This window comes from Camelina sativa, chromosome 8 (assembly GCF_030686135.1).
Source record: "Camelina sativa cultivar CO46 ecotype springtype chromosome 8, ASM3068613v1".
NCBI lineage: Eukaryota > Viridiplantae > Streptophyta > Magnoliopsida > Brassicales > Brassicaceae > Camelina > Camelina sativa.
This window is the reverse complement of record NC_141887.1, coordinates 26738703-26759213: the sequence shown is the minus strand read 5'-3', so window position 1 is coordinate 26759213 and position 20511 is coordinate 26738703. Positions and strand designations below refer to the sequence as shown.

The 20511-nt window shown below is 37.9% G+C and overlaps 6 protein-coding genes across 7 annotated transcripts; 3 read left to right on the top strand and 3 right to left on the bottom strand.

The window, feature by feature from the left end:
- Positions 1-1279: 1279 nt before the first annotated feature.
- Positions 1280-2444, bottom strand: LOC147940508 (uncharacterized). Its single transcript, XM_087461326.1, has 3 exons — positions 1940-2444; positions 1655-1824; positions 1280-1600 (listed from the first exon to the last, which is right to left on the bottom strand). Exons 1-3 carry the CDS (start codon positions 2442-2444, stop codon positions 1280-1282), a joined length of 996 nt encoding a protein of 331 aa, XP_087317452.1.
- A 305-nt stretch (positions 2445-2749) lies between these two features.
- LOC147940507 (uncharacterized) lies at positions 2750-6875 on the bottom strand. The gene is made up of 4 exons (XM_087461325.1): positions 6825-6875; positions 4926-6503; positions 3403-4654; positions 2750-3288 (listed from the first exon to the last, which is right to left on the bottom strand). Exons 1-4 carry the CDS (start codon positions 6873-6875, stop codon positions 2750-2752), a joined length of 3420 nt encoding a protein of 1139 aa, XP_087317451.1.
- Positions 6876-9055: 2180 nt separating this feature from the next.
- Positions 9056-11084, top strand: LOC104708326 (transcription factor MYB29-like). The gene is made up of 3 exons (XM_010424875.2): positions 9056-9479; positions 9821-9950; positions 10049-11084. Exons 1-3 carry the CDS (start codon positions 9347-9349, stop codon positions 10806-10808), a joined length of 1023 nt encoding a protein of 340 aa, XP_010423177.1. The 5' UTR covers positions 9056-9346; the 3' UTR covers positions 10809-11084.
- A 3765-nt stretch (positions 11085-14849) lies between these two features.
- Positions 14850-17203, top strand: LOC104708322 (protein NEN1-like). Its single transcript, XM_010424872.3, has 6 exons — positions 14850-15360; positions 15508-15665; positions 15773-15819; positions 15914-15977; positions 16092-16726; positions 16849-17203. The coding sequence occupies exons 1-6, from the start codon at positions 15087-15089 to the stop codon at positions 17081-17083; spliced, it is 1413 nt and encodes a 470-aa protein (XP_010423174.2). The 5' UTR covers positions 14850-15086; the 3' UTR covers positions 17084-17203.
- A 16-nt stretch (positions 17204-17219) lies between these two features.
- LOC104708324 (putative xyloglucan 6-xylosyltransferase 3) lies at positions 17220-19158 on the top strand. Of its 2 annotated transcripts, XM_087462924.1 has the most exons (2): positions 17220-18074; positions 18157-19158. In XM_087462924.1, the coding sequence occupies exon 2, from the start codon at positions 18185-18187 to the stop codon at positions 18980-18982; it is 798 nt and encodes a 265-aa protein (XP_087319050.1). In that variant the 5' UTR covers positions 17220-18074; positions 18157-18184; the 3' UTR covers positions 18983-19158. The 2 variants fall into 2 exon arrangements, with proteins under 2 accessions (XP_087319050.1, XP_010423175.1); XM_010424873.3 differs by having other exon boundaries at positions 17264-19158.
- A 50-nt stretch (positions 19159-19208) lies between these two features.
- On the bottom strand, positions 19209-20498 carry LOC104708325 (uncharacterized). The gene is made up of 2 exons (XM_010424874.3): positions 19560-20498; positions 19209-19436 (listed from the first exon to the last, which is right to left on the bottom strand). The coding sequence occupies exons 1-2, from the start codon at positions 20157-20159 to the stop codon at positions 19353-19355; spliced, it is 684 nt and encodes a 227-aa protein (XP_010423176.2). The 5' UTR covers positions 20160-20498; the 3' UTR covers positions 19209-19352.
- Between the last annotated feature and the right edge of the window lie 13 nt (positions 20499-20511).

Below are 20511 nucleotides of genomic sequence, written 5' to 3'. Positions count from 1 at the left end.
CTTACGAAAAAGATCTTATGAGACTATGCAGAGCCGTGCCTACATGGTCAAAAAAGAAACACTCGCCTACGGCCTTTAATTTTGTAGAAAGTTTAAGAAGCCATATTTTTGTTAATAGTTTTTGTTCATGCATGTATCAAAGTAAGGTTATGGAAATTTATACTAGTGATAAGGGAATATAGTGAATATAGAGCAATACTACAATATATAGAATCTATAATTACAACGACAAGTTAGGATCTCTCCATATTAATATTTTCTTATATTAATTAGATATCACATTTTTATACCACAGTTTATTTAAAATTCGTATAATCACCAAACTATTTTTTGTTGTTGATAGTAACACAATACTATGAAAGATTATTTTAATTTATACCTTTGGTTTATGAAGTATTAAAAATGTTATATTTTTATAAATTATTTTAAAGATGAAACAATTTTTTTTTGTTTTTGCCTACGGCCTCTAAATCTCTGGGCACGACTCTGAGACTATCTATGCATGCATGATAATTTGTCTGTGTGGCTCTCGTATTCTAAACTAACATATGCTAAGGCAAATTGGGCGGCCCCTCATCTGTCCATTTTGTTCACGTTTTATTTGTCCCAATCATGCCACAGTATTTTCAAGTTGCAGTTGATGACGAAAATGACAACCTAATATTAAGCAACAAACTTAATTACTATTTCTTCTTTTGTCAAAGACATTGTTATAATTTGCGATAAGAAATATTCCCTTCATTTTGATAATAGAATATGTCGTCTTGATATAACTTATGTAATTTTATTAATTATATCATATTTATTCTAGATTATCTAATATTAATTTTTAAATAGGAATAAATTAAATATTTTTCATACAAACAGTTATATATACTTATATATATACTCAAACGAAACTTTTAATTCAAAATAAAGTATCGTAATTTTTTTTTCCAAATACGAATGTTAATATTTAAGAATGATTGATTACTGGAAGTTGCAAAAGTTGAAAAATAGAAATTCAAAAAAAAAAGAAAAATTAATATGATGATAAAAAGGGAAACGATTGTGTATGTCCAACAGAAAAACAAGAGGAAAACGATTGTGTGAGTGGGTGATTCCAATCAAACCACTTTTTTTTTTTTTGTTGAAATTATGTGAATTTCGTTAAACCCAAAGTTTGTTGAAGTTGTAATGCCGTATTACATGGTTCGTTCTTTGCTCAAAAAAATAAAAACAAGGAAGGAGACACCGAAAAAAAGATATACACCCAAGCCTTAGTTATATTTCAACCATACTAGTAAGAGGTTTTTGAAGTTCCTTTTGCTCTGCTTTGCCATAATGGCATCCCGGATTTGACGGTCCAGGGTCTTAAAGGTGGTAATAGCATCCGTAGTAGCATTGTTGTGGTACTCTGCTCATGCCAAATTGCATAGAGGGTAGCTTGTGTAGTGATTCTGCAAAGAGGGAGGAGTGTAACCCCGTCTTTCATATCCAACCATTCAGAGAGAGCTTCCCATGTGTGAAACGTGAAAGGCCTGTATCCAAGACGTCTTGTGACTTCCGACCAAAGGGTCTCAGCATAGCGGCACCGTAGGAACAGATGCTCACGCGTTTCCTGTTCCAAACCGCATATACAACAGCAAGGATCAATTTGCATACCCCAACTTACCAGTCTTTCTCTCAGTGGAAGTCTGTTGAGATGCATGAGCCAAAACAGGAAAGCATGGCGAGGAATTGCACCCTTGAACCAAACTTGGTTGGTCCAGTGTGGAGGAGTTGCTCGCGGTCTGATGGCATCCCAGGTTTTAGCAGAGGAGAAAATTTCAAGATCTTCTGAACCTATCCGCCATGAATAGGAATCTGGTGTCACTGATAAGGAGGGGGGGGTTAACGGATGTAAGATGGGCGTGGAGGGCCTCCGCTTGTGAGGATCTTGCTGGTCGGAGAGACCAACCCCCGAGTGTACAAGCTTGAGCTACTTTTCCCTGCAATGGGATGCCTGTTTGAGCTGGACCGGTGTGTCCCATGAACTCTATTAGGGGGCCAAAAGGTGTCCATCTATCAAACCAGAAACTGCATTGTTGACCATTACTCAGATGGGCATAGAGGAAATTTCCAGCAATGTGACGCAATCTGAGCATGGATATTAGGGTGGCAGACGATTGCTTTTTAACATCCAAGCTCCAAAAGCAACGATCCTTGATTTTGTTGTTCCGCATCCACAAGGCCCACAGTGAGTCACTGGTACCAAAAAGTCTCCATATTAGTTTAAGGATCAATGTTCTGTTCCACTCAGATAGGCATCTGAATCCCAATCCTCCTTCGTTTTTTGGGAGACATAAGTGTCTCCATGCCACTTTTACTGAACCTTTCCGACCCCCATTGCCATTCCAGAGGAAGTTAATACATAGGCTTTCGATTTCCTTAATGCATCCCTTTGGCAAAACAAATGCCGCCATCCAGAAGTTTATGGTGCCATAGATTACCGAAGAAATGAGTTGTTGACGACCTGCGTAAGATAGTGTCCGAGATGTCTAAGAGGATAGCCGCTTTGTTAAGCTCTCGATAAGGGGTCGATACTCAGCTAGCCTTAGCTTCCTGTGCATGAGGGGAAACCCGAGGTATCGAATTGGGAGTGAACCAGTGTTGAAGCCAAGAGATGCCATCTGTGAGGTTTCAACTTGGTTCACCCCTGCTATGAAGAGGTCCGTTTTGCTCAAATTCATTGTGAGGCCAGATATTCTTGAAAATTCTTTGAAAACCGCTAAGTTATGGAGCCCACTTTTGCATCAAAGAACACCATTATGTCGTCCGCAAAGGCTAGGTGAGTGATTTGCGGGTCCATAGCAAGAGGGTGAGCGCCAATCAGTTTTGAGTTGTACTGCTTAGATAGGAGCTGTGATAGTCCTTCCATTGCCAAGACAAACAGATAGGTCGAGAGGGGGTCCCCTTGGCGGAGGCCCTTTGCTCCACGGAAATATCCGCATAATTCTCCGTTTACACATGCAGAGAAACTGGTTGTGGAGATGCATTGGTCGATAAGCTTAATGAAATGAGCAGGGAAATCCAAAGCCTTGAGGGTGTTTAGTATATATCCCCAGTGAACCGAGTCAAAAGCCTTCGTCAAGTCCACTTTAAGCATTCCTCTGGAGGAGATATTCTTCTGGTTAAATCCTTGCACTAACTCAGTTGCAAGCAACACATTCTCCACCAAAAGTCTACCCGGTATGAACGCAGATTGAGAGTTGGAGATCAAATCAGGGAGTACCTTCTTACGCTTATTAGCAAGTAGCTTGGAGACGACTTTATATAAGGTGTTGCAGCAGGATATGGGTCTAAATTGGGTCACTCGCTGTGCATTTGGGATCTTTGGGATCAAAGTCAGAATGGTGGCATTCCACTAGGTGAGGAGCTTACCAGAATGGAAAAATTCCAGGACTGCATCTATTACTGATTGGCCGACAGTTTCCCAGTGGGCTGTGAAAAATTCAACGCAATAGTCATCGGGACCCGGGGCTTTGTTTTGTGACAACGAGAATACAACATTTCTTATCTCCTCCGGCATTACTGGTGAGTTCAGAGTCCGAGAAGCTGCCTCAGAGCATCGTTGAGGAAGTAGCTCAGCTAATTCTGGAACCGATGCTGTGGTGAGTTGGAGCTGCTCTCCAAGTAGATTTTGATAGAATTCTAGCACAAGGTTTTGGATACCTTGGCTAGAGTCCACCACCTGGTCATTGTTATCAAGAAGGAAGATGATCTCGTTAAATCCTTGCCTGGTAATAATGGACTGGTGGAAAAATCTTGAGTTCTTATCCCCCTCTTCAAGCCAGCAAATACGAGACTTTTGTCTTAGATAGGATTCCTCAGCTCTAGCTAAGAAACAGCATTCCTGATGCGCTAGTTTCTCCTGCATATCTAGCTGCGGAGTGGGTGCTTTAAGGAAATCCTGCTGACATCGAAGGAGTTCATCATAGGCCAGTTGTACTCGCTTTTCAATACCTGAGTAGTTTCCTTTGTTGAACTCACGAATCACTCCTTTCGGGGCTTTTAGTTTCTTTGCTATTTTGAACATCTTGGTTCCATCAAAGTTGAGGCCGTCCCACCAGAGCTTTACAAGGGGAGCAAAATCTGGGTGGTTGTTCAACATCACCAGAAATTTAAAAGGTTTCTTCCTCTTTGGCACTTGATTATCCAGGAACAGACAACAGGGACTGTGATCCGAGAAGGCAGGTTCTCCAAAAACTGCTAGGGAAGAGGGGAAAGCTGAGATCCATTCCGCGTTTACAACAATTCTGTCAAGTTTCTTTGCAACGTGACCAGATGTGTGTTTGTTTGTCCAAGTGAAGGTGTTGCCACAATAGGGAAGATCAGTTAGAGAGGCTGAAGTGAGGCATTGTGTGAGGTCGCGCATTCCCGAAGTCATCACATTTGCATCTTGGTCAGAGTGTTCGTGAGGCAGAAGCGTTTGGTTGAAATCGCCTAGAACAGTCCAGGGCAAACTTGTGAGTGTCGAGTCTACGGCTAAATCCACAATCTCAGCCCAAAGATCTTTCCTTGCAAAATTACTCGTAGAGGAGGCGTAGACCACATAGATAACAAGCTGTTGATGGACAAAAGGCAGCTTGACACGACATGTGATCATCTGCAGGGATTTACTGATAATAGTTACCTGAACAGAGGGATGCCAAATGATCCAGATCTTTCCTAGATCTGAAAACTCATAGTTATTAACAAAAGACCATCCCGGAAAAGTTCGAGAGGCTATATTATCCGCTTTTAAGGGAGACATGGGTCTCAATAATCCCACCAAAAACTGGTTGATTTTGCTTCAACAATTTCCTAATACTTCGCCGCTTTACAGGGTCATTAAACCCCCTTACATTCCAACAAAAAATATCCATAAAATGATATGGGGTTTAGAGGTTTAAGGGGCCTCTTACCCGGTCCTTACGCCACTTTTGTCTCAGCATTCTCTTGGAGACAACCTTTAAGAAGCGATCTTCTTCTTCTTCCGGATTGGCATCTTCTTCCGAGAGATTGGCTGAACTTGTTTCTGACTCATCATCGCCTGTTGCATTTTCTTGGGGTGATAGATGGGAAAATAGATTGTCTCTCAAGTCAATACACAGCTTACCATCGTCAAGAACCAGAACACGAGGAGGTGAAGCTGATTTAGGTGAATTTGAATTCTTTTCTGTCCTTGAAGAAGCCACAAGCTTTGCACTCTTCCCAACTGACCACACGGGTGGGACTGTTTCCGCTGGTACTGGTTTTAGCGGGACAACCGGGTGGATTACATTTTGAACAGGTGGGAGCTTGGAGCCCGATTGGTCACCCAAATTCAGGTTTGGTGGTAACCCTATGATGGGCAGTTGGCTTGCTATAGGGTGTTTTCCTAGTGTCTTCTCCTTTTTTGCTCTTGGGCATTCTGCAGTAGGGTGTTTCACAGAGCCAAATGTAGAACACTTGGGCGGCGCTTTGGAGCAACGGGATATTGTATGTCCCACTTTCTTACAATGACTACAAAGGGAAGGAAGCCATGGACTCGAGACCTGAATACGCTTTACTTTTCCGGATTCAAAGCGGGCATTCACAGCTTCTGGCAGCGGTTTCCTCGGATCAATGACCGTGTATACCTTTGCTACCTCCATGTTGATCAGATTTTTGGTGTGTGGGTGAAAACAGACCGAGTGTCCAACCAGACCCGATATGTGTTCAAGTCCTTCGCGATTGAAAAATTGCAAGGGGACTCCCACAAATTCAAGCCACACTAGGACCATAGATAGTTCCGGTTTTGAGGGTGTGATCTCCGGAGACCACTTGGCTACAAACATCGACTGTCCATCTATTTGCCAGAGACACTGGCTAAGAATTCTGCGTCGAGCATTTGGGCAGGGTACTCGAAAAATAAAAGAGTTTCCCTCCATTTTAGAGAGCGAGATGTCCTTACGTTGGGGACTCCATATACCGTTCACAATTGCCTGTACCGCACCTCTAGATGGAGGTTCCTCGTAGAATTGACCAAGGACGAAGCTGTCCCAGGCTTTTCTATTTCTTTCAATCACCGAGTTTGGTATCGTTACACAAGCTTCACCCGAATCAAGAGTGAAGGGAGTACCTTTCTTTGATAGCTTTATCGAGCTACCGTTAACAAGATTTTTCCATGGGGAGTCAGATGACAGCACCTGATTCACCGGAGAGGCTAGATTGGAAATAGTAATTGCCGGTTTTGCCTCAATTGTGTTCATCGCAGTTTGAGGGTTCCCGGAATTGACTTTCTCACTGGTGACAGCTGATACCGGATGTCGAGGGACTGCGGTTGTTGGAGTAGTGAAATTAGGATTTCCAGATTTTGACTCCGCCGCCACATGAGAGGATGGATCGGTTGAAACGGAAGCCCCTAAATTAGCCAAGACCTTGGAGGGTTCAGGTAACTGTTCAGATCTAGGAGATCCGAGGGACCCATTTGTTGAGAGAGGAGATACAAGCGATATGGACTTCAAGACAGGAACAGGGGACTTCAAAACAGAAACAGAGGAAAGAGCGGTCCCAAATGGAGAACCACGAAGAGATGTTTTTTTGGGTTTCTTTTTAGTTATGATGGCCGATAGGAGCCGACGCCGAGATCAGCGAAGATGGAGGGTGAAGGAATGGGGTCGCGTCTTTAATCGCCTTTTTCACAAGTTTTCAATCGCCTAGTTTTTTCAGTTCCCACCTCAATAAAATAATCAAACCACCTTTCCTTTAGCTATCTATGGTCCAAGTCCCAAAAATAAAAGCACCCATTTAATAAGCTTGCATTTCACCAGTAAAATTAATCTGCATGAGTTATAATTTACATTGTTCCATTCGTGGCATGCTACGTGTAGCAAGATGTACAATTTTTTCATCCTATAGTTGGTAACTCTCTCCACCAAATATTAAATGATATGTATGGTATGTCCACCACACTAGTAAGAAAAGAATGTGTTTTGAATCTAGTACCATATTATGATCACCATTTATATAATTTCTATTTGCTACTGGGTAATGGGTTGATAAAGAAATGCTTTTATTTCCTTAAGAAACATAAAAAACATAGAACTTTTCAACTAAAATAACTATATAAATAATATCAAAATATCCCTTATTTTTGCCAAAGGTTGGTTAACGTGGTGTATGTCTAATCAGTCTTAACAGGAAGGATGAGACTGTGGTAAGATAAATCGTGTATGTGATCTTTCTGTTTAGTGATTTGATTTAACAGAAATATGCATCATTAACCTGTAGTCCTGTACCATACAATGATGATACAAATAGTTTTTCTTTTGTTTGTTTGTTAAACAAGAAGTTCCATGTCTAAGTATGTAGTTTCTTGACACTCAAGAACAGCCGTTAGCTAAGAAAAAACCGAGTCATTTTTTTTTCCGTAGTAATAACCTATATGGTACTTAACCCACACTCACTTGATGATTAACATACAAGATTATACTCTAATCTGACATGGATCTACTCCGGTTATATAACAGTGAAACTTTTGTTGATTTTGTGTCTTGATTATAGATTTTTCCAACAAATATATGTGTGTATTAGTAGTGTATATATGTGTATATATATATATATATCACCAATTCATTGTAGTTACGTCTCAGGTTTCTTATTAATCAAGCATATACCCACTTAATGTAGCTAGCTATATCTGTGGTGTTAATGTGATGTTCGAGTTAGCCCTGCAAATCCCGAAGAGGCGTAACTAATAGATTTTTCAAATGCGAGAAATGATAGAGAGGGGCAAGTGAGATGCATGTGAGCTGAAAAGAAACGAACACTAATATTTAAACAAAACGACTTTATTTTAATTTTTATTATAACCTTAATTAATAATTAAATATATAGTTAAGCAAAATGACTTTATTTGAATTTTAAATAATTAATTAAATAGTGTAAGAGCGATGCTGAAAAACAGCACGTGATGATTAATCTGAATTTATAACAAATGTCATATAGTAATTAATAACTATAGAAAAAGACTACGCGGTTGCACTAATAAAAATGTACATCATGATGATAACAAAAAATAATAATAGTACTAATTAAAAAAAATTTCTATAATGAAAAAGATAGTTAAAAACACGTTTAGGCGGTCTTATTCTTATCGCTTAACTTTTGCGAGATGCGTGATGTTTAATTTCTATTCTTTATTGCTATACAAATTTAATAAATACTGCATTAATTAAACATGCTGACTAGTGACTACTGATATCTTTAATTGTGAGATATACCAATTGAACGTGTATATGAAGTTAAATTAAATTAGATAATCCGCTAAATATTACCTCAAAAAAAATTCCATATATACCCTTTTTCCTTTTTGATAAATAATATGAATTTGGTTTCCAGAAAGAACATTTCTTGTTTTGTTTTTTAACTTATACTTTCAACAGACACAGACCCAACAAAAAAAAAAAAAAAAAAAAAAGCCTAAGATGAAACAGCTGGTCTTGAAAGTTTTTGGCATCTCTGATATTGCCTAAAATGAAACAGTTGGTCACATCAAATGCCTAGATATAACAATCAGAATAAAATGCCTGAAGCAGTCTTGAGAAGTTTCTGGCATCTCTGATATACATCTATATATCAATATATCTGTTTGAAAGTTGCAGAAGAGGAGGATGAGTTATGTAGCCTATTGTTTCTACTCTCTTTCTTCCCAAAGCATGTACCCTTTTTGTTACTTGATAAGTAACGTATGACATTGTTAGTTCCTTAAATAAAATATTTTGTTGATCAAAATTAAATCTAGAATGATATACAATGCTATTCTTGATATTTCTATTTTAGTCAGCACGGTATTTGAGATTTTAATTAATATTCGCAGAAAACATTCCTCAAGTCTCTCTTTCCTGTCATTTGAAAAGTTCCAGTACCACCGAAAAAGGAATGGTCACTACTCAATACTCAACACACTCCTGATTGCTGATGAGTTGATATTTTTTATTATTGTTTAACTTTATTCACGGTGCTTTTACCACTTTATTGACACGAGTACCGTAGAGATTATATATATATGTATATGCTCGTGTCCATATATATGTATGATTGGAGTAAGTAGCTTGCAATGTCTTATAACTTTGATGTATCCTCCCCTTCTTCAAATGATCTATTATAAATATATCTTGAAGATGAAAATGCTCTTCCACAGTTTCTCAGTCAGTTTCATATTCAGATGCATCAGAGTTCTCATAAACAGATCTATCAGTCTTTTGGATTAAAATTCGACGACATTACTGGGGTTTTGTTTTTGTTTCTTTCCTTATTTTCTTGTTTCTTCATCTTTAATTAGGTTGTATGTAAAATCAATATCATAAAAGAAAGAAAAAAAATGTCAAGAAAGCCATGTTGTGTGGGAGAAGGGCTGAAGAAAGGAGCATGGACCGCCGAAGAAGACAAGAAACTCATCTCTTACATTCATGAGCACGGTGAAGGAGGCTGGCGTGATATTCCCCAAAAAGCTGGTACATTTGTACTTAATTATACTCCTATGTTTATATACTTTTTAATATACGAACCTTAATTTTTTTTAGTTTTTGGTTTGGTGAAGGCTGGTGTTTTGCATTTCCTATGCATTTCCAATTAGTTGATATCAATACGTCATATGAACGAATACTTGAAACCTAATTAATATGAAAATCAAGTAATATCAAATTCAATAAAAATGATTATAATCAATATAACTAATTATAGAATCTTATTAATTAATTAGTAGATAATCATTTTTTATGAATTTTTTTTGTTTTGTAGATGTATATATTGTCTAACAGTTGGTTTTATAATCATGACAATGGTGGTTAATTAGGACTCAAACGATGTGGAAAGAGTTGTAGACTGCGATGGGCTAACTATTTGAAACCTGATATCAAGAGAGGAGAGTTTAGCTACGAGGAGGAACAGATTATCATCATGCTTCACGCTTCTCGCGGCAACAAGTAATTAAAAATGCTTCTAGCTTGTCAAAATCCACACAAATAAGTGTAATTTAGCACATATATTAAAGTTTGGATATAATTTTTACTCTTCTTAATAGGTGGTCGGTCATAGCAAGACATTTACCCAAAAGAACGGACAACGAGATCAAGAACTATTGGAACACGCATCTTAAAAAACGTCTGGTCGATCAGGGAATCGATCCCGTCACCCACAAGCCACTTGCCTCTAACCCTAATCCAGGCACGCCCAAGACTTCTGATCCCAACGATGATGAACAATCGCAATCAGGTTCGATGTCTCCAAAGTCTCTTCCTCCTTCTTCAAACTCCTACAATCTACAAGAGACAAGCAGCAGTGATGAGACACCGAGACACGGTGCTTCCTTGACCTCCAAGAAACACTTGTTTAAGAGGTATTCTACATCAAAAGTGTTAAACAAAGTTGCAGCTAGGGCTGCTTCCATTGGAAATATTTTATCAGCCTCCATGGAAGGAACCTTGATCAGCTCTACATCCTTGTCTCCTCCATGTCTCAATGATGACTTTTCCGATACTAGTCAACTTCAGATGGACGAGTATGATCCATTCTCTCAGCCATCCGAACACATAATTCCCGATGATATCAGCATGAACACGGAACTCAACAATTCCGCATACGATTTCTCGCAGTTTATTGAGCAGTTCGGTAACAACGAAGGCGACAACATTCAAGATCTGCTTATGTCTGATGTCTCATCACCAAGCGTTGATGAATGCGATATTATGCAAAACATAACCGATTGGTCAAATTATCTTGTTGAAGATTCCGATTTTAATCATGAAACGAACCAAGATTGCGACGACAGGAACTTCATATAATCCATTGATTGCTTACCGGAACAGAGTTCACCAGTACTTTGATGGTTCTCGTAGATATTTGTCAAGTTATTGTCAGGTTCACAGTAGAAGTTGCTATATTCAATAAAAGATTCTCGCATCTGAGAAACTTGTGATCCCGTGGATCATTTAGTATTTGATTTTCGGGAGACGCGAGTTTTTTTTTTTTAATATACATATAGTAACTTTTTCTTTTTTCTTTTAATCTTTGTGGACCTCCTTATGAAATTAAATATTGAATAAATTTATATTTTTATTTTTCTGTTATAACTTACAATGATTCAATATATATGTTTTTTTTTTTCGTTTGAAGATATCATTTTATAACATAAAATCTAAAATTAATATATATTTGGCATAAACCTATGCATGGTGTAATATTGTAGTCAACTATGGTGAACGCCAATAAGATTGGTCAGTTTTCTATCACATCGAATTCAAAATGTCAAAACTGTCCAACTTCATTTTTTTCTTCCAAAGTTCTAAATATATTAGACAAAAAATGAAAAGTTATAAATTATACTATCAAACTTTCAAAAATTGACGAATAGCACAAAAAATACCCCGTAAGAAAATCTTTAGTTTGCGTGAGCCATGTAACCATGTTACTAAAAGCATTTGGAAATATGTAACACAATTTGTGATGAAAGTCCGAAGAAAATAAACCCCTATGGAGAAAGTCGATGAAAAAAAAAAAAAAAATTAATTGTTATGACAAAGTACTTCGAAGTACTAAGCATTAATGATTAATCAACACATAAATGAGATATATAAAAAGAAAAGAATATAATACTAATATAGTGGCGTAGAAGAACAAAATTTTATAACATTTTAACTTATCTCTTAAACTAATTGCAGCAAAAGTTAAGGATTTAAGTAAAATAGAAATTTTCTAGTGAATGTATTTTGTAAGGCGATACCATTTTAGTGATATGTCTCGCAGTATATCATTTTACACTGCTGTTTTATTCGTTCAAAAGTAATATGTATGTATCTATCAAATGCTACTGTACAACTTCTCGGAAGACCAAAAGCTATATAAAGTATTTTTTTCTCTTTCTGGTAATATATATTCACATACCGCACCATCATTTCTTTTACATAGAAGTTTCGAATATACCAAAAATAAACAAAAAACAAACGAGAAATAACGTTGTTGACAAAAAAAAGGCAAGAAATAACGTTGTTCCTAACATGTGTAGTATAATATATTGTCCAAAAATAGTTAATTATATATATATATATGCACATATATATACTCAAATGCTAGGAGAGTAGGAGCAATAAGTGAGCAAATAATTGGATTGTGACCATCCGACAGATTTTGTGTGCCAAAGAAAAACAAATTTGATAAACATTCAACGATATCATGCAGTACTATGTTATAAGCTATTTTTTTTATATATGTGTGGCTGCTCGTGAACGATATTTCCCCATTTTTTATCCGAGTGTGTACTTAATTTATGTCTATAAAATTCCTTAATCTTTAACGTCCAAGTTGTCTAGACCGCAGCTCAACCTAATGGTCCTAATCTAGATTACATGCAGCAACCAACTTTTCACGTATAGTAGAAGAAATTAATGCATTGCCACTTTACTACTTTATAAGATAGAGAAGTAACAAATTCTTTGATTCAAATTGATGGAGTTCCAAGGAAGCTGATGAGAAGCGGTGAGAAGGCTTAGGATGAATTTTCAAAGATTATAAAAAATTTCATAGTGATATATTTCTAATTAATATAAACCTGCTACCAATTCGGAGCCTAATATAAAGATATTCTCACACATGAGCCACTTTTTACAAAATCAATCTGTTTTTTTTTTTTTTTCTTGATAGCTTGTCAGATGTGCAGTTGGAGGTGTTTAGCCAAGATCCTCAACACTTCGTAATTGAATAATTGATTTTCAAACGTGCATCTAATTCTCCATGTGCAGTGGGTTAACTATACAGTTTGTTTATTGATTCGTCTTAGGCAAGATCTTATAATTAATTCTTCTACATCGTAATTAATTCATGTCTCTCAAACTCAATTCTTTTAGACATCTGAACATATGATCGATTAAAAAAAAAACATATGATCGATAACAAGAAAAATCTCGGGCACGAGCATTGATCTCAGCATCCCCGATCGATTATGATTTCCCACAGTTTCTTGAGCGATTCATTAACGATGGCAACGAAGCCGGGAACATGTTGATGGGCCTAACCAACCAAGATCTCCTTAGTTATGTACGACGACATGAAGAACTTCTTATGATCTGTCTGTGGGTCTGTGGCGTATCAAGTTCCCAATGTTGATGATATGCCTAAGATTGTAATTAGGGTTTTTCTCTTCGATTTTTTTTTTGGGTAGAATTCTCTTCGAATTTTTTAATTTTTAATTCTTTATTTAACTTGTTAACTGTTCTAGATATCAGTCAGTAAGGCAGGGCCGGGTCGATTAGTGTATGATTTGCGGGAGAATTTTTATATTTTTAAACTCTTTTCTAAAATAAATTAAGCTTTATCTATATATTTTACGGCAGATAAGAATCTAAAGCTTTATGTATAGGTCCACACTATAACTCAAAAGGTAATTAAAGAGCAATGAGTGAGCAACAAAATAGGATCTGTACACCCGACAAATTTTGTTTGCTAACAAAAACGAATCTTAATAATAGAGAGTGAGCAATATCTGTTAAATCTTCACTGGTCATATATATATGGGTGTGTGTGTGTGCGCGCGCGTGTGAGATATGACATGTTATGAGTGCTTTTGTTTTTTTTTTATGTTTGTGACTGCACATGCGAATGATATATATGATCTAATTTTGGAGGTGTGTGTGAAATGGAAGTTTTATGTTTCTGTCATCCGATTAAAAATCCACACTTGAAACAGCGATTGAACTGAAAATAGACCCACAATACTATATTTGCGATTAGACAATAAAACCAAAAAAAAGAAACGTAGCTTATTACACGTATGGCTGCAAATACTCTACGATCACGATCATATCATTCGCATAGCTAGCCAAAATAAGCAACCTGTAGCCACATTATATAATACTATGAAACTATCTTTCTTAATTAATAGTAGATGATATCTCAAGTTCCGTAATCCACCCACGTACGTATTCGAATTCGATGACGGTCTTCAGGGTAGGGTTATATTTAAACTTCTAAAATTCCTGTCGTTTACTCACCTTAATCCATACATTTTTGAGAGCCTAAATCAACTTTATTTTCCAGATTATATATTTTCAACGATAATCGAACCCATGTTCTTCTAGCTAGCTAGGCAGCTGTATACGTTTTTAACTTACACCACTTCTTCATACCTAACCCTAACTTGATCAAATCCCACTAGCTAGTCCAACCACTACTAAATAAATCCCAGCGATGATATATATGATATCCATCCAAATAATTAATGTATAGCCAAGAACTTTAAACGTGGTAATTTTTTAATGTTCAAGTTCCAACAAAGTGGATATAAATTTTTATAAAGTAGTATTAGAAAATTGGAAAATGGGGAAAATTTTACTTTAATGATAATTTTTTAATGGAGAATCAATAAACAAACTGAAATTATTGGTGCCCTTCCTTAAAATCAATTATTAAATGAAAATACTGTAGTGGTCAAACGTGCATCTAATTAAAAAAAAAAATCCTGTTAGTAAATATACTTTGGGATCTTGTTTATGGATTAGTTCATTCCAAGTAAAAGACGAATCTTTTTTTTAGATTCTTTGTGAGTGACTTGTGAGTTTCCAGCTAAAAAATCTTCGGGTCTATAATAAAAGGAACCCTAATTGGGCCGCTAAGAACATAAAAAGCCCGTTTAATGGTTTCTACTCCTTTTTCTTTTTGGGCCAACTTATCGTAACGCTTTAGTTTTTTAAAATATTTTTCTTCTGAGTTTTAAATAATAAGCGAAATTATAAATCAATCTCAGACAACCTCGGAACAAGGGACAAGATCTCTCAAGTCTCATCACAAGGTTTACTTGCAAGTTATTATTACACAACTTACAAAACAACTTGTATAAACGAAGTAAGGAATCTAACAATTAAAATTTGTGAATTCTGATTAAGAATTGGAAAACCTAGCCAGAAAGATAAACCCTAAAAGTAATTGAAAATTTTCACATTGCCTGCAGGTTGGGTAAAGTAGTAACTTTGATCTTTCATATAATCCCCTTCGATGATCCCTCAAGTTTTCCGAACAAATTTCGAAACTTTTCACTTTTACCACTCGATTGAACCCGACCCGTTTAATCGATGGATCTGGAGGATAGGTCCGAGATTGCCTTCTTCGACGTTGAGACGACTGTGCCAAACCGAGGGCAACGTTTCGCGATACTAGAATTCGGGTCAATACTTGTTTGCCCGAAGAAGCTTACGGAGCTCCGGAGCTACACGACTCTTGTCCAACCTGCAGATTTGAGTCTCATATCTTCCTTGTCCGTCAGGTGCAACGGCATCAACCGTGACGACGTCGTTTCGGCACCGTTGTTCTCCGATATCGCTGATACTGTTTACGACATTCTCCACGGTTATAATCTTCTTCTTCTTATTCTACTTTAAACTCTGTTTCGTGGTCCTGAAATTTTTGAGTTCTTGGTTGAGTTTGTCAATGTAATCAAAAGGAATGGCCAAAGATTCAAGCTTTACATTATGTATTGTATTTTGATATTTGCAGAGAGGATTTGGGCAGGTCACAATATACTGAGGTTTGATTGTGCAAGGATCAGGGAAGCATTTGCAGAGATTGGACGTCAACCACCTGAGCCAAAAGGAGCCATCGACACATTGACTTTGCTAACTCAAAGGTTTGGTAGGAGAGCTGGTAATATGAAGGTACAAACGAAACATTCCTTTTTTACTTTTCACAAGATTGGATTCGTGAATGATTGAGTTTCAAGATTGAGAGCCTTTATAATCCTCTGCGTGCTTTGTTACTGCAGATGGCAACTTTAGCTACGTATTTCGGACTCGGGAAGCAGACGCATAGGTAGATAAAACGCATATGCATTAAGGATATAGTTCTTTACCTCAAACTATCAAAAGCTTATTAAGCGCTAATTCTTTGTACCTACTTAATTCAGGAGCCTTGACGATGTTAGAATGAATCTTGAGGTTGTCAAATATTGTGCTACGGTCTTGTTCTTGGTATGTTCTCTTTTAGTTGCTTTTATATGTGGAGAGTCTTTATCTTCTAATATCTGTTGCAAACAATGTTTAGAAAACCTGACTAATCAGAGGCAATGCTTTTATATTTCCTAGGAGTCGAGTCTTGAGCTTGTAGATCATTCGGTATCTCCAGGAACCACTAGTTCAAGGACACGTCTCGATGCATCTTCTTCTCACGAGGGCAATATATTATCCCCTGTGAGGCTACCGTCCATTAGCGACAACAGTGCAGCTCAGCCAGATCCGTTCAACATGAGCGTCTTGAGGAATGAAATGGCTTCCGACAACCATCTTCAATCAGACATTCTCATGGAAGAAGAAGAACAGATTCAACCATCTGACACTGTTGTCTTAGAGAATACCAGTGACCATGAAGGTTTCTTGGCGCCAGATGCAATATCTATTCCATACATCAAAGCGATTCTTGTCCCGTTTTTTCCTGGAAGCCAGATGATGAAACTAAAGCTACTCTATGGTGATGATTCCCCTCTCCAGCTGTACTGTTCTTGTCTGAAAATACGGTTTGGAGTCAATGGGAAGTTTATGGATAACACTGGGAGACGGAGGTTAAACTTTGTGGTTGATCTGAATCCAAGCCTGTGCAGTATACTCGAAGCATGTGACAGTAATGCTCAGAGACTATCCGTTGATTCGGGTTCTACCTCTGACTGGAATCCGGTCTTGAATCCAATGAAGGGATTTGTAAACTACCCTAACACAAGGATACAGTAAGTTTTACCTTACTTAAACTCTCCCTTTCTAGTTCCCATGTTCTTCAAATAAAAAATCCTGTTTCTTGATTGGCTTGCTTTTTTAGTTTCTCCTAATTAGCTTATTGCGTTTTCTGCAGTATTGCAACAGAAATAAATGGAGATATAGCTCGGTATGCAACAGAGATCCACCAGAGAGAGTCTTCTGGAGTTACTACTCAGAAACTAATCTTCAGCAACCCGAGCGGTGAGGAGCTGGAATCGTTGCTTACCACGGGAAGTATGGTCGATGCATTCTTGTCTCTGGAACCATATGATTATCATCAGAAGGCAGGAATCCGCCTTGTTGCCAAAAAACTAGTTATACACTCGTAACACAATACATAATTGTTAATACCAACCAAATACACACTCACTCATTCTGTGTTGTAATCATGTAGTTGAGAAGACTCTGTACATAAACATTTCAAATAAATGCAATCAAGATTTGTAGAATTGTTTCTTGCATAACACTGTGCAAGAATTCATAAATTGCAATCTTGAATTCTTGAGTAAACCACTTAACGAGAAATGCTTCATGTTACCTCTAGTTAGTTACTTTGGCTTTGGCTGAATTAATAACATGTTAATAGGTGATATTTAAAGTCATTTGTTTATGGTTTTGGATTAGTACTAATGGTGCAATTAAATGAATCGAATTAGAATCAAGTAATCAACTAATATCTGAATCTTGATCTAATTCTAAAGTTGTTAATTGTCCGCTTCCTCTGTGTGTGTCTCTCTTCTCTCTCTCTCTCTCTCTCTCTATGTCGCACAGACAAAACAAGTAGACGACAAACAACAACAATGGCTGCTTGATCAAACTGATTTACTTTTACCAATTGCTCCACACAAATGGGGAAGAAAGACGGATTCAAGACTCAGAAGCGTGTTTCAACCGCTTCCTCCGCCGTCGCCGGCGTTCTTCCGACGACGATGACGAGTTGCGGAGGAGGAAGAAGACCACCACCGCCACGTGGCAGACAGATCCAGAAGACCTTCAACAACGTCAAGATGACGATCCTATGTGGCTTCGTCACCATCCTCGTCCTACGTGGCACTATCGGCGTCAACTTCGGAACTTCCGACGCCGACGCCGTTAACCAGAACTTAATCGAAGAGACTAACCGACTTCTAGCTGAGATCCGATCCGATTCGGATCCTACAGACACGAACGAGCCACCTGACTCGGATCTTGATCTCAACATGACGTACACTCTCGGACCCAAGATCACAAACTGGGATCAAAAACGTAAACTTTGGTTAACGCAAAACCCAGGTTTCCCAAGTGTCGTCAATGGGAAAGCCAAGGTTTTGCTTTTAACAGGTTCGCCCCCAAAACCTTGTGACAATTCCATTGGTGATCATTACTTGTTGAAATCGGTGAAGAACAAGATTGATTATTGTAGGATTCATGGGATTGAGATTGTGTATAACATGGCTCATTTGGACAAGGAGCTTGCTGGGTATTGGGCTAAGCTTCCAATGCTTAGGAGACTGATGTTGTCTCACCCTGAAATCGAATGGATTTGGTGGATGGATAGTGATGCTTTGTTTACAGACATGGTGTTTGAGATTCCCTTGTCTAGATATGAGAATCATAACTTGGTTATCCACGGGTATCCGGATTTGTTGTTTGATCAGAAGTCTTGGATTGCTTTGAATACTGGTAGCTTCTTGTTTAGGAACTGTCAGTGGTCTTTGGATTTGTTGGATGCTTGGGCTCCAATGGGACCTAAAGGACCGATTCGTGAAGAAGCCGGGAAGATTCTAACAGCGAATCTTAAAGGAAGACCAGCGTTCGAAGCTGATGATCAGTCTGCATTGATCTATCTACTGCTTTCACAGAAGGATACGTGGATGGAGAAAGTGTTTGTGGAGAATCAGTATTATCTTCATGGGTTTTGGGAAGGATTAGTTGATAGGTATGAGGAGATGATAGAGAAGTATCATCCCGGGTTGGGAGATGAGAGATGGCCTTTTATTACTCACTTTGTTGGGTGCAAACCGTGTGGGAGTTATGCTGATTACGCGGTTGAACGTTGCTTGAAGAGTATGGAGAGAGCATTTAACTTTGCGGATAATCAAGTGCTCCAGCTTTATGGATTTGGTCACAGGGGATTGTTAAGTCCTAAGATCAAGAGGATCAGGAACGAGACAACGTTTCCATTGAAATTTGTCGACAGGTTTGATATTCGGAGAATGACACCTCTCAAGATTGAACCGCGGAGCTAGCAACGGATAATAAACCGGTTTAGGAACTTCATTGTTTCAAAAAAGCTTATTGTCTTTTTGTTTACATTTATATTTTCACCCCATATATAAAGTCAATAGATTCTTTTGTTAACTTGAACAGAGGATGATGATGTATTGTAATCAATCAATTTGTTCAAGTACCTTTTCACTTCAAAGAACTGTTTTTGCAGAATCCTAAGGATGAAGTAACTCTGACTCGTAGAAATTTTACCTCTATGATGATTTTGACTTGAGAGATTGAGATGTAGAAATTTTACAGAGAGCTTTGAGTGGCTTGCAAAAGAATATAAACAAGAAACAAAAAAGAATCAATAAGCTAAAAAGAAGTTTGAATTTCGTGATAGATGGATCATCTTCTTGATACGATGTCCTTGTGGTGCTTAATCAGTAGCTCATTCATTTGAGCAATCTGATGTAAAAGCTGAACTATCCTCTGTATGCAAAATCACAAAAAAGAAGTAAAAGGTAAGTAACAGTGAACTCTCTTCGACATTTCGTCAAACACTTTGTATGCACAAAAATAAATTAAAAAAAATTAGGAAACTGATTAACAAACCTCGTCTCTCTCTTTGATCGCATCTCGAAGATGATCCGTGGTTCCACCTTTGACACGTTTCCGACGAGCTCGTACACGCATCCACCACCAAATCGCAGTGGCAAGAACTGGATAAAATGGCCGGAGAGTGACTGAGAACCAGGTCACCAAATTCTTCAATTTCGAGTACACACGTACGAGAAGAAGCTCCCACCAATCTCGCAAGACATCAATTTCACGATTCAATTGTTTCCCGTCTGAATCGGGAACTCGCGGAGATTTTGGTTGTTTGTCTGAATCGGACGGCGGAGATTTCTGTTCAGTTTCCGACGGAGACTTGCGGTCGAATTCAGAGGGTAATACATCTGAATCAGAAGGAAACAACGAAAAAGAAGAAGAAGAAGAAGAACCAGAGTGCCTCGATGAAGACGACGGAGACGAGGATTCCGATGGAGATTCAATATACCTATCGACTCCATAGATGGAAGAGTCGACTACGAGATTTTCGTGGTAGATCGGCGGGAAGACAACGTCATCGTGAATTGGGGAATCTCTGATGACAACCATTGACGAACTGGGATCTAAAGGACCAATCATCAGCTGTTCTTCATCTTCGGTCATCTTTTTTGTTGTTCAGTTGGATTCGAGCCGAGGAGGAGGCTTAGTCACACGCAGGCTAGGGTTTGTTTGTGAGAGAAAAGAGAAGAGTGTGGCGTGAAGGAAGAAGAAGACAACACAACAAAGCCATGAAAGTTTCAAAACACTTTGGGATCCAACAAAAACGAACGTGATTGTTGCGTTTCCTTATTCGTCGTTTCTTTATTTTCTTACGTATGCGCTTTCCTTGTTTTTATTTTAATTTAATTTGTTTAAACATTAAAGTAGTTTGACTTTGATTGGTCTGAATCACTTGGTTACATAAAAAGAATCATTTTCATTTAAAGCTCGAATAAACTCGAAATTAGATTATTTT

Excerpts from the sequence above, each read along its gene's own strand:
- LOC104708324 (XM_010424873.3), top strand. The coding sequence starts at position 17,603 with ATGGGGAAGAAAGACGGATTCAAGACTCAGAAGCGTGTTTCAACCGCT.
- LOC147940508 (XM_087461326.1), bottom strand. The coding sequence starts at position 2,444 with ATGGCGGCATTTGTTTTGCCAAAGGGATGCATTAAGGAAATCGAAAGC. Across the intron at positions 1,825-1,939 it reads TCAAGCTTGTACACTCGGGG|GTTCAGAAGATCTTGAAATT; the intron begins GTTGGTCTCTCC and ends CATGGCGGATAG. Across the intron at positions 1,601-1,654 it reads TTCCACTGAGAGAAAGACTG|GAAACGCGTGAGCATCTGTT; the intron begins GTAAGTTGGGGT and ends GGTTTGGAACAG.
- LOC147940507 (XM_087461325.1), bottom strand. The coding sequence starts at position 6,875 with ATGAAAAAATTGTACATCTTGCTACACGTAGCATGCCACGAATGGAAC. Across the intron at positions 6,504-6,824 it reads CATGCCACGAATGGAACAAT|TCCCCTGTTCCTGTCTTGAA; the intron begins GTAAATTATAAC and ends TCTGTTTTGAAG. Across the intron at positions 4,655-4,925 it reads AAAAGTGGCGTAAGGACCGG|GTAACTATTATCAGTAAATC; the intron begins GTAAGAGGCCCC and ends CCCTCTGTTCAG.
- LOC104708325 (XM_010424874.3), bottom strand. The coding sequence starts at position 20,159 with ATGACCGAAGATGAAGAACAGCTGATGATTGGTCCTTTAGATCCCAGT. Across the intron at positions 19,437-19,559 it reads CGATCAAAGAGAGAGACGAG|AGGATAGTTCAGCTTTTACA; the intron begins GTTTGTTAATCA and ends TTTTGCATACAG.
- LOC104708322 (XM_010424872.3), top strand. The coding sequence starts at position 15,087 with ATGGATCTGGAGGATAGGTCCGAGATTGCCTTCTTCGACGTTGAGACG. Across the intron at positions 15,666-15,772 it reads GGAGAGCTGGTAATATGAAG|ATGGCAACTTTAGCTACGTA; the intron begins GTACAAACGAAA and ends TTGTTACTGCAG. Across the intron at positions 16,727-16,848 it reads TACCCTAACACAAGGATACA|TATTGCAACAGAAATAAATG; the intron begins GTAAGTTTTACC and ends CGTTTTCTGCAG.
- LOC104708326 (XM_010424875.2), top strand. The coding sequence starts at position 9,347 with ATGTCAAGAAAGCCATGTTGTGTGGGAGAAGGGCTGAAGAAAGGAGCA. Across the intron at positions 9,480-9,820 it reads TGATATTCCCCAAAAAGCTG|GACTCAAACGATGTGGAAAG; the intron begins GTACATTTGTAC and ends GTGGTTAATTAG. Across the intron at positions 9,951-10,048 it reads CACGCTTCTCGCGGCAACAA|GTGGTCGGTCATAGCAAGAC; the intron begins GTAATTAAAAAT and ends TCTTCTTAATAG.